Source organism: Amblyraja radiata, chromosome 33, assembly GCF_010909765.2.
Source record: "Amblyraja radiata isolate CabotCenter1 chromosome 33, sAmbRad1.1.pri, whole genome shotgun sequence".
In the NCBI taxonomy this organism is placed as follows: domain Eukaryota; kingdom Metazoa; phylum Chordata; class Chondrichthyes; order Rajiformes; family Rajidae; genus Amblyraja; species Amblyraja radiata.
Window position 1 is genome coordinate 19474125 of NC_045988.1, and position 12506 is coordinate 19486630.

A 12506-nucleotide genomic window follows, 5' to 3' on the forward strand; every position below is an offset into this window, starting at 1 on the left:
TGTAGGTGAGTAGGGGAATCGGGGTGGGGTGGGGTTGATGAGAATGTAGGGAAAAGATTATGGGATTAGTGCAAGATTTTATAGTACATAAGTGCTTGATGATCAGCACAGACTTGCTGGACTGAAGTCTGATTTCATGCTTTACGCATATAACTGCAGAGAAAATTTTCACCTTCAGCAATCTTACACAAAGGATTTCTGAAAAAAGGTAGTGGTGGAGGACAGAGGGGTTATATTAAATTCTTAGTATGCAACCCCGCCACATCAAGCTCTGAATCCTCACAAAATATGTGCACTCATCCGCAGCTCACTCTGCACCAATAATGATTTTCATGTCCATCTTTCACCAAAATAGAATGACTGACTGACTCCAAAATCAGAGCTGCAAAGCAAATTTAGGAAATACTGTAACGTCAGCGATACAACGTGTGGACGTGTCGCATCCTTATTCTGCATCGTCTCAAAATTTGCAACATTGCATGCATTTAACTGTCACTGGTCAAATAATTGATGAGGTAGATAGATCTCAAGTGCTGCCAATTCACAACGTTGCCACACCAACAAATTACACAAAAGGAGATAAATACAAAATGCTGGAGTGACTCAGCAAGACAGGCAGCATCTCTGGAGAGAAGGAATGGGTGACGTTTCCGACCTGAAGAAGGGTCTCGACCCAAAAAATCGTCCATTTCTTCTCTCCAGAGATGCTGCCTGTCCCGCTGAGTCATTCCAGCATTTTGTGTCTATCTGCAGTTCCTTCCTGCACACAAAAGGAAAAACAAGAAAGGAACATGTCCAGCATATTTTGAATTACACAAGTGTTTGTGGCCTTGATCAGTTTTTAATTAGTGTATGTACTAATAGCCAGCTCCAATCCAACATGGCTTTGATTATGCATCATAGTAGGGCATGTGAAGGAAAATAATAGTGGGCAGTTAGATGTGTCTGTATGTCTTGGTTGAAAGAGAAGTCAAGAAACTTCACTCAAGAGTGTTAATGCACTAGATATGAACAGGCACACAAGGCACAATTTAGCAGCTTTAGATTCACAACAACAATATATATGCAATAAATGATTAGTGATTCAAAGTGCACAAAAACAAAGTATGTTGAGGTGGCTGAGCTAGGGAGCTAGGGTTGTGGATAGAGTTGAGCAGGATGGCCCAAGAACCTGATGCTTGATGGAAAGAAGCTGTTCTTGAAGCTGGATATAATACTTCTCAGGTTCCTGTATCTTCTTCCTGCCGGTAGCATCAAAAAGTGGGTTGTGTGTATTTTTGATATTTACTACCTTCTTGAGGCAGCATTTCTTGCAGATCCATTTGATGATGGGGAGGTCAGTACCCGAGATGGTCCAAGCAATGTCCATCACTTCCTTTGTTCTTGCATGTTCATAGTTCCTAACCAGACCATGATGCAAATTGTCAGTATAGTCGCCACAATACACCCTGTAGAAGTTTGATTGAGTTGCCAAATCTCTTTAAATATTCTGATGAAGTAGAGGCATTGGGGAGCTTTCTTTGTGATTGCATCAATGTGCTGGGCCCAGGTCAAATCAGCAGGGATTTGCACGTCCAGGAACTTAAAACTATCTCACCATCCCACCATGAACCATCAGTTTTTCATTCCCATAGTCAACAATCAGCCACGGGGTCTTGCTAGTTGATTGCAAGGCTGCTGTTCTGCCACCACTCAACTTCATTGTCGATTTCACTCTTGTACTTTTGACTCTTCATTGCCTGTTATTCATCCAATGATGATGGTGGTGTCATTGACAAATTTAAATTTGACATTGGAGCTGTGTCTGACTACACAGCACAGATATAGAGAAGATATAGCAGGGTACTAAGCACAGAGCCCCAAATTAAACCTGTGCTGATGGTCAAAGAAGAAGAGGTGTTGTTGCCAATTCATACTGATTGAGGTCTGCCGATAAGGAAGTTGAGGATCCGGTTGCAGAGAAATGAATCGAGGAACAATAAGGCATAAAGGTGTAAGAAAGAACTGTGGATGCTGGTTTAAATCAAAGGTAGACACAAAATGCTGGAGTAACTCAGCGGGGCAGGCAACATCTCAGGAGAGAAGGAATGGGCGACGTTTCGGGTTGAGACCTTTCTTCAGACTGATGTCAGGGGAGGGGGCGGGACTAAGTTAGAATGTAGTCGGAGACAGTAAGACTAGTGGGAGAACTGGGAAGCGGAAGGGGATGGAGAGAGAAAGCAAGGGCTATCTAAAGTTAAAGAATTCAATGTTCATACCGCTGGGGTGTAAACTACCCAAGCAAAATATGAGGTGCTGTTCCTCCAATTTGCGCTGGCCTCATTATGACAATGGAGGAAGCCCAGGACAGAAAGGTCAGATTGGGAATAGGAGGGGGAGTTGAACTACTGAGCAACCGGGAGATAAGGTAGGTTAAGACAGACTGTGCGTGAAGAGCTTAGTGGTTGGAGATTAGAGTAGGAAGTATTAGTCAAGGAGGATCAGGATCTTGAGGGATGGGTAGGGATTAAGGGAGGTCACAGTCAGTTGAGGGAAAGAGATGAACTTGTGAAGGTACGGCTTGAGGTTACAACCAAGGAAGTGAGATGCGAGACCTTTGGAAATCTTCACAATGGCTAGGCATCTTACTTAACGATTCACTTACACTGTCACATGATTTGCTAGGTTCTCTTTAAATCACATCATAGAAGACCTAACTTGCATAGGTGGTCAATGTGCTTCAAAAGCCATGCAAGCATGGACCAACATCACGGAGGTGACATGTCCAAATGTCTCACGCCATCAATGGACTGAAGCTCCAAGGAACTGGAAGGAAAGCATGGCTCCATGACCCCTATAGTAAATGTCCAACTTTCCTTAACAATCAGTTTAATTGAAATTAAATCACCAGCATGCTTAAGTGGTACACCTGTGTGATAGATCAGGTAGGCCACATGTTTGCAATGATATTCCAGAACATAGACCTAACATCAAGCAAAATTGACACCTCTCTGACTATCCGTGGCCTTGCACATTTAGCTTGGTCCAGTTTACCTAGAATAAATGATGAATGAATTAATACTTTATTGTATATTTGTTTGTTGTGTTGTTGCATTTAATGCACCAGTAAAGCTGCAGCAAGTAAGAATGTCATTGTTTTCTGACACATGTGACAATTGAACACTCTTGACTTGATAATGAAGGTAATTCAGATCAGAGGTATGCAGAGATTTTCAGTACATTGGCAATGCCAGATAACGAATAGAGGAAATGAAAAAAAAAAGATCGAGAGAGACATGGGCATGAATCTGGGTAGTATGTTTTACAACACTGGATGGAAAGGTTAAGCTGGAGATGTGATTGTACTTTTTGAAAAGAGTAGAGTAAAGTCAGGGCTATTTAACGAGAGATGAAGATGACTATTGGAAAGCAGGTACAATATCAGACAGGCACCATTAACATAATGGTTAGGAAGGTAAATCAGGCACTCGATGGTTTATCACAATATATCATAATTTCATACACAGGGAGGAGCTATAAGGATGTCTTGGTCAATCCAGGAACTTTAATTCCCTATAATCTATTCTCATTCACAAATCCAACTCCCGACTGATCCTACTGCCTTTCATCTGCACTCAGAGTAATTTGCAACAGCCAATTCATTTACCAGCAGCATCTTTGGTAACACAGTCATACTGTGAACATGCAAACACCTCACCAGCAAATTCAGATCTGCCATCTACAGATTTTGATTATACTTATTAATATTTTGTCTTTTCATCAACGATAGCCCAGATATTTCAAAGTTATACTTGCCTCTAATAATGGACTACGGAACGTGAATATTTATTCCCCTATATTGCTGCCTTCCTCAGCACTCCGGCTCTCCTCTGTGGATGGATTGCCATTACCTGCGAGATCAGCCTCTGTAATAACTTCAGTGTGTTTCTGATCTACATTTTCCTGATCTTGGCTATCAGTCAGCACTCCACTAACCTCATGCTGGTGTGCTGCCTCTTCTACTGTGTTATCTGCAGGTTCATCCTGGGATTTAATATCAATCTCATTGCTTTTGTTATCTTCGTGGCTAGAATCCTTTCTCTCTACAAAGCCCGGTTCAGTATCAACATTCGCAGTGCTACCAGATGTAGCCTCAAAGACATCTTTCTGATCCAACTCAGTCTCACAGATGTCATGTCCAGCCATCTCAGTGGCCATGTCTGGCTCCCTTTTATTGTCTTCTTTCATGACTGACTGGAGTTCTGATCTACAGATGTCTGCATCTGCAGTAATGTTTACTACCCCTATTGGGGAGCCAAGCTCTGCAGCGCAAATGTTAGTCTCTGTAGTGCCATCCTTCACTGTTGAATGGAGGCTACTGGTTTCCATTCTGCTTTGAGTTTCCTCATGGGTTATCTCCACGCCTTCTTCGACATTGGTATTTTCTTCTTCAGTAAATGCCAGCTCTTCTCCCGAGCTGTAATCAATTCCATCTGTACCTGGATATGCTTCTGTAAATAAGTCACCATCAGCTCTGAAAAAAGAAATACATCTTCTTTAACTGAACAATTTTCAGTTATATCTATTTTCACATCAGAATATGTCTTTGCAAACAAAATCATCCCAGATTAGTTCCATCAGAAGTCACATTTTGCTCTTTTGCACAGTCTAGTTATTCATTGAACTGGATGGTAAAATCACCCTAACTGATCTTACTCAGATATATTGTCCAGTTCTTCATTGAGATGGATAATAAAGTAATCATTCCTTGATCTTACTCCGACAGACCCACAACATGGTAAAAGTGTACATTAAAAAATCTAGCACTTGAGCTTGAAGTTATGCAACAGTGATGGAAGAATTGAAGTTTAAAGCATACTGAGTTAACCTTGTACCTGGATACTAAACCACCAAATGGAAGATTTCTTCTATCATTATAAATATTCTTCATCTTGACAAAATAAAATTTTGAAATAGAAAACTATTGTATTAACAAAATAAACTTGATCAGATGTACATTTAAAATATCACATAATAATCAAAACAGCCTGTAACATGCAGGCTAGCGGAATCAAGGGATATGGGGGGAAAAGCAGGAACAGGTTACCGATTCTGTATGGCCTACTCCTGCACCTACTTTCTATGTTTCTAAATGCCAAGCCTAATGAAGAAAGTACAATTCAGCAAGGCGAATCAAAAAGCAATTTGGCTTAAGATTCATTCTGCTTAATAACAGTGGAGAAAGAGAAAGACTTTCTAAATCAACTAAAATATATCAAAGATTAGCGGTTAAATGAAAAACTTAACATCAATAACCTGATTTTTCTAACATTCAGAATTGTCAATTCTGAACAATTTATTAATTGTATTGAAAAAAAGAAAAGCACATTAAAGAAAAGACAATAGTCTGGTAAACAGTTTACTGTAAAGATTAATGATATTGATTTACAAAATTCATAGTGTGGAGTTTCTTGAAATCTTGTTTAATCTATCACCAATTATATAAATAAATAATTTTGAAAGACTAATCAGAGTGATTGTAGTGCATGAAAATTCTTATATCTTAATTATTTCAATAGTGAAGGAGGTGTTCTTTATAGATTAAATATTAATAATGAGAGCAACCTATTTAGGATTGTACATTGGGCGTCAACGACCCATATGACTCAGAAAGAAAGCAGTGAGATTATTTATTCCTCAGGAATGTTATTCCATTGTTTAGGCTACAATATCAGATTGGGGCAGAACAGCAATGTCAGTCGGGAGCCAATGTTAAGAGCTGCAATGGAAAGATCCCTGTCAGTTATTTACTTGTTTTTTTTTTTACAGTTTTTGTATAAAGAAACATTTTACAATATTAAGTTCCTGTTAGTTAAATCAAATCAAACTAGAAAAAGACATCTTCATAGATATCAGTCCTCTGATATTAAGACATAACCACCAACTAATGTGGCCAATTTGACAAGTTATTGGTAAACTGTTGTTATTGACATATTATGTTGTTAACATATTATGTGATTGTTTGAAATATTTCTTAATTCATTCATTCATCAGTTTGTGAGATATGAAACTATAATGATTAAAGTTGCAAGTCCCCAGGTTGGACTGCTTCACTGAACATTGACTGCCTATGTAGTGAGCAGTAAGAGGGAGGAATAGCCAGCATTTGCCTTTATTTCCAGTGGGAAGGTAGCCATATTGACATATCATGTGCGTGAGCGTTGGTCACACAACCTCCCCAGCCTAATGAACGATGAGTGGAATGAGGTTGGATTGCAATTGGACAGTGACTGGTGTGCATTGTACCCCCAAACTATTGAGGATTCATGGGCAGAAGCATCTGCGTTTATGATGCACTATTCATCAGTCATGCCCAATTTCAGCCAGTCATCTTTGCCTTTACTAGATATTAACTGCCAAGCTGATTGTGACACAAAAAGTACAAACTAATGTTTCAGAGTAGCCTTCATGCTTCCACCAGTTCAATCAGGACAGTGTCAGCGATTGGGCGACTCCACATGCCACTGACCGGATGTACATTTACTATATCAAATTCAGATACGTTGATGCATGCAACACTTGTACATGTATTAAATATACAATGCATTGAATGGTTGAAGACAGCGTGGGAACAACATTGTGATTCCCACCAATGAAAAGGAATAACGCTTTGGGAACAAAAGCTCTGAGCGTAATAGCTACCTCTCCCATTTACCCTTTCTATTTATGTGTAGAAAGTGTAGGAAAGAACTGCAGATACTGGTTCGTCATATCTTAATATCATGTCTTAATATCAATGCAGAGGTCTGAAGAAGGGTCTCGACCCGAAACGTCACCCATTCCTTCTCTCCAGAGATGCTGCTGTCCCGCTGAGTTACTCCAGCATTTTGTGACTACCTAACCTTTCAATTTATGTCAGCTACTGATGTGCAACTAATAGGTTGGTCAGACAAACTTCCTTCTTCCAGACCTTTCGCAGATAAATTATCACTTTTGTAATAGACACAAAAAGCTGGAGTAACTCAGCAGGTCAGACAGCAACTCTGGAGAAAGGAATAGGTGATGTTTCGGGTCGAGACCCTTCTTCAGATCTCGACCCGAAACATCACCTATTCCTTTTCTCAGGTGATGCTGTCTGACCTGCTGAGTTACTCCAGCTTTTTGTGTCTATCTGCGGTTTAAACCAGGATCTGCAGTTCCTTCCTACACATCACTTTTGTGATGTTAGGTCTACTTCATCCTCAATCATTGGCTTTCAGTGGGTTTTTTTTTAATTTCCATTGGTTGTTTTGATGAGCCTTCAATATTTCCTCTAGTTGACCTGCTTTATATTCATTCAGTGACTTTTGAAGTCTCTTTTATTCTCATTCGACTTCTTCAATATGAAGCTAAAAATCAGGAACTGGAAGTTTCTAATACAAATGTTATCATTCTGTAAGATAGCAAATTTCAGCTAGACAAAGATTTAGACTAGGGAACAATTACTAAGCTTGATGCTATTATTCGTGATAGAACCTTACCTATTCTTATTGCAAACATCAATAATAGAGGAATGGAGAAACATCTTTCTGTCTGAATCTTGGGCTCTCCTCTTTCACTGTCTTTTAGATCATCCTTCGTGGACAGCCCAATTGTATTCACTTCCTGGTCTATGCTGTGAATAAATCTCTGCATCGAGCGGCAATTCCACTGTCCATCCTATTTTTAGAAAATACACACTACAGGAGTTCAGCTCTCACTGTCTTGAATAACGTGAAGGCATAGCTGTCAAAAGTCTCTTGCTTGTCCTATCAAGGACCTGAATGAGATGTCTGAACATGTCATCTAGACTGCAGCATGGTATAATAAAGAAAAACATCAGCACGTTACAATTGGCAGGTTTTAACAAAAGAGAATGTAGTTAATTGGCAAAAACCTTCCACGTTTATAGTGACATTTCTATATCTACCCATTTTCTTTGATTTGTTTGTGTTTTTGTTCATTTACGGATGAAACCGAGGCTTATAGATGCAATCTGACCGTCATAGCCCTCTAACGTGCTCTTTATTGGGGATCTGTATAATAAGTGAAAGAAAATATATGGAATTGTGCTTAAGAAACAAACAGAAATATGTTTGTTTATCATCATGTCAGGAACACTGAAATGTGGAATAATCTGATGAACTGCCCAACAAAAATCATTATTTTTTAACATTATTAAGTCTTCAAAAATTGTGGTTTTCAATAATATTGGGTAGGGAAGATATGTTTTAGATTTTGTGGGTGAAAATGATTACACAATCTTTCTTCATTGGTTTTGTGCATCATTCAACCACCTAAAATTGCAGCATCCTTTGCAATAATGTCAAGTGATGACAACAATATTGTAGTCAATAGGGCTCATATATTCCTGAAGTTCCTACTATTCAGCCCACACATATTTAAGGAATGATTGATGGTTCTGGATTAGCATAAATATAAGATCCGCTCAGGCACAAATAACAAATCAAATATGCGATCTGAGCTGCTACTTCAGAGATTTATCCTCATGGTAAACTATGCGAAAAGTAAAATGGTCTGCATTGCAATCAGATTGTTACTCTCCTGTCTGAGGACAAACATTTTAAAAATATTTTCAATAAAGATTAACAAAGGTTGGATTGGAACGGCTTTTGCTTTTCAATCAACATGTTGGGGGAAGTTGTCTAAAATTCAGCTGCTCACTGCTGGAAAGGATGGTGGAGGCAGAACCCCCACCACATATAATATCAGATTCAGATTCAGATTCAATTTTAATTGTCATTGTCAGTGTACAGTACAGAGACAACGAAATGCAAACGAATATGCATCCAGACATTTGCTTGTAGACCTGTGACCTAGTGCTGCAGAACGTGTGATTAAGCTGGGGAGTGGGCAGCCAAGTGGCGCAATGGTAGAGTTGCTGCCTTACAGTGCCAAAGACCGGGTTCAATCCTGACTACAGGTGCTGTCTGGACTGAGTTTGTACGTTCTCTCTGTGACTGCATGGGGCTATGGGTTGACAGGGATCAGAAATTTGTAGAGATCATTCTTTTTGAAGGAGCTAGAAGGATGGGGAGCCAGAAGATGAGAGTTAACCATGGCACTATGTTCTACAATGTGTGATTTATAACAGCACAGGACGCACATAGGCAATTGGCAACCACATGAATGCCATTTAGGCACATGGTACATGCAATGGGGGGCAATGCATATGTCCAGTGTTCTCCATGAGTTAGTGCATCAAATGTGTAGTGTGGCACAATGGCACCCTGGTAGGGCTGCTGCATTACAGCGCTAGAGACCCGGGCTATAGGTGCTGAATGTACGGAGTTTGTAGGTTTTCCCTGTGACCATGTGGGTTTTCTCCGGGTGCTCCAGATTCCTCCTACATTCCGAAGAAGCGGTTTTTGGCTACTGTAAATTTCCCTTATGTGTAGGTTGTAATTAGTATACGGGTGATCATTGGTCGAAGCCGACTCAGTAGGCCGAAGGGCCTGTTTCCACATTGTATCTCTAAACTAAACTACTGATGACCAAAATGAAATCATGGACTTTATGCAATTTCACGTTCCTCGAATTACAATATTTTATCTTTCATTAAAAATGGATGGTTTCTTATACAAAAAAGTTGGCAATATGTGGTTCATTATCAGAATGTGTGGTTTATTTTACATTGAATACGATTGTTGATTCAAACCAATGCCTTGCTTAAAAAAGGAGTGCACCTGGAGGAACTTGTTCGGTCAGGCAGCATCTGTAAGGGGAAATGGACTGTGGGCAAGGAACATTTGTTTTCTTGGGACTTATTATTTAAAAGCCTATTCATTTCATTATTTTGTGGGAAATTAACTAAAATGCAGAATGCTTTGGAACTTACCATAAACCACTATCTAAAGATAGGAATACAACTTTTGGGAAACCAAGGACTGCCTTTAATTACCTTTCAAAATTACTTCACTGGAACCTGTAAAAGACTCATAACATCCTGAATTTGAGAAAGTCACTATCTGAATGCAATTCTTGCTGCAGCCCAACAGAATAAAATTACATTTGAGAAATAGATTCAATAGACCAAAGATATTCTCAGTTTCCGGCCTCTTATGCTGCTACAAGTAAGAATTTCATTGTTCCGTTGTCAGTACATATGACAATTAAACACACTCAACTCTCTTGACTTGACCTTGAAATGGATTTATGCAAAATTTGGTGGTCTAGAGATGTAATAACCTTAATTTTGGTCCTACATTACTTTTCTGCATGAAATTTTAAATCCAATTGTTAATGCATGTTTATTTGCATAGCATTGTAGTTCAATTCCTCATTGACTACTATGCATATTTTCATCAGTTTGCCTGTAAATAACCGCTGCAAGAAACTACTGGTCATCATACGCACTTTTTTATTTTACAAGCATTATTTTTTTCCTGAGCATGCAATACCAATACCAATATTTCTCATGCTGACTAGAATCTATTGTGTGATTGCACCAAGTTGAGTTTGCTCTTTTGTCTATACCACTCATTTAATTATAAAGAATTCCATGGGAATGTTGCTTATGCAATAAGCTATAATGAGAGCATGGATGATTGTTATCAATTAACCTCATATAAGACTGCATCCAGGAGTACTGATTGTATTTTTTAATGAATCACAGGATAAAGTAAATGAGCATAATGTAGTTGAAGTGGATTATCAAAAGGCTAACATAAAATACTACACAATCGACTAAGACAGTGTCATAAAGCCATACAGCAAAGAAAGAGGCCATTAGGTCCATCATACTCATGCCGATCAAGATGCCCCATCTACGATAGTCCCACCTGCCCATGTTTGGCCTATATAGCAAAACTAGACCTCATGCAAAGTGGCAAAGATATAAGCTAGGTCAAAGGAAATATAATAATAGTGAATGTTTAAAAAGAAAATCCTGAATAAGTGTGGCAATGATTTCCAGGAGAGTGCTAGAATCACTGTTCCGTGTAACAATGTCAACGGTTGGGACCTGGGTATTATTGGCAACATTTCAAAATCTGAAGAAGAAATAAAAACCTCTGTAAATAAGAACTTGATTACTGTGGCACAGGGTCATAAATGTGAGGTGATTGACAAAAGAGTCAAAAGTCCCACAAGAGAAAGAAAACATGTAGGAAATTGTAATTATCGAAGACAAGGATGTGCTTCTTGAATCATTCAGATTCCAGGTGACCACCAATTAAAAATCATTATGGCCAACATCATGTATTCGGAAGCTCACCTGGCACCTTTCTCCTGAGACAATGTCTTGATCTGGGCTACATGACGTCACCACACTAGATACGCGGATGGCTCTGAAGGTCAAAAACTACCATTTCTCTCCTTAACAACGCATGCCATTAAAGTCCTCAAGATGCGATTCAGCTTTCTGGACCAGGGTGTGCCGTTAGTGCCCACCATTGACTTGAGAACATCTCTCTATCAGGTGAGAACATGGATTTGCAGTTAATTCCTTAACGAAACAAGACTTTGGCATAATTTCACCTGAGATTGTAGATTTCAATTCAATTGAATTGTTTTGCACTATTATTATTATTTTTTTTTTTAAATATATACTGAACTTTTTGTTGTTTATTATGCTGTTCATAAAATGTTAGTTTACATATCTGTTGTGCTGCTGCAAATATGAATTTTATGTTCCGTATCGGGACATATGACAATAAACTCTCTTGACTCTTGTAAATATTAACTGGCTAGCTATGTATACCAAACCTTGTGATGACCATCTCTATCAATTATTGTTATTAATATTGTTAGTCTTGTTATTACCTCTTAAATACTAAATGGCATTAAAGCTTTCCCATTGCCCCTAAGGATCACCAGTGATGACAAAGTTACCTGAACGAGCTCTTTACTTATCGAATTTGCATATAGAGTCTGTCCAGGGACCTCGACAGTCCTTTCAGGTTGGGCAGAGTTTCACTTGCACCTCCGCCAACCTCATCAACTGTATCCATTGCAGCTCCGTCCTTGTTCCCCCACCCCGTAGTCGCAACAGGGACAGAATCCCCCAGTCCATACCTTTCACCCCATCAACCGTCGCATACAACATATAATCCTCTGACATTTTCGCCTCTTCCAACAGGATCCCACCACTAGTCACATCTTCCCATCTCCACCCCTTTCCGCCTTCTGCAGAGACCGTTCCCTCTGTAACTCCCTGCTTAACTCATCCCTTCCCACCCAAACCACCCCCACCCCAGGTACTTTCCCCTGCAACTGTAAGAGATGCCACACCTGTCCATATGGCCCCTCCCTCGACTCTGTCCAGTGTCTCAGTACACTTGACACTAACCTGACAGTCCTTTCAAGTTTGGCAGAGGTTCACTTGCTCCTCCTCCAACCTTATCAACTGTACCCGTTGTTCAAGATGTGGACTCTTATATATCGGCGAAACCAAACGTAGACTGGGTGATCGTTTCACTGAACACCTTCCCACAGTCCATCTGAACCAACCTGATCTCCCATTTGCTACACACATTCATACTCGTTCC

At 39.5% G+C, this 12506-nt stretch overlaps 1 protein-coding gene across 1 annotated transcript in view; it reads right to left on the minus strand.

Annotated features, from left to right (window-relative positions):
* Positions 1 to 2761: 2761 nt before the first annotated feature.
* Positions 2762 to 12506, minus strand: part of spa17 (sperm autoantigenic protein 17) — a 45716-nt gene continuing 35971 nt past the window's right edge. The window contains exon 7 of the mRNA XM_033049681.1: positions 2762 to 4513. Coding sequence (XP_032905572.1) covers positions 3826 to 4513 — 688 coding nt within the window. The 3' untranslated portion in view covers positions 2762 to 3825. The remainder of the gene's footprint in view (positions 4514 to 12506) is intronic.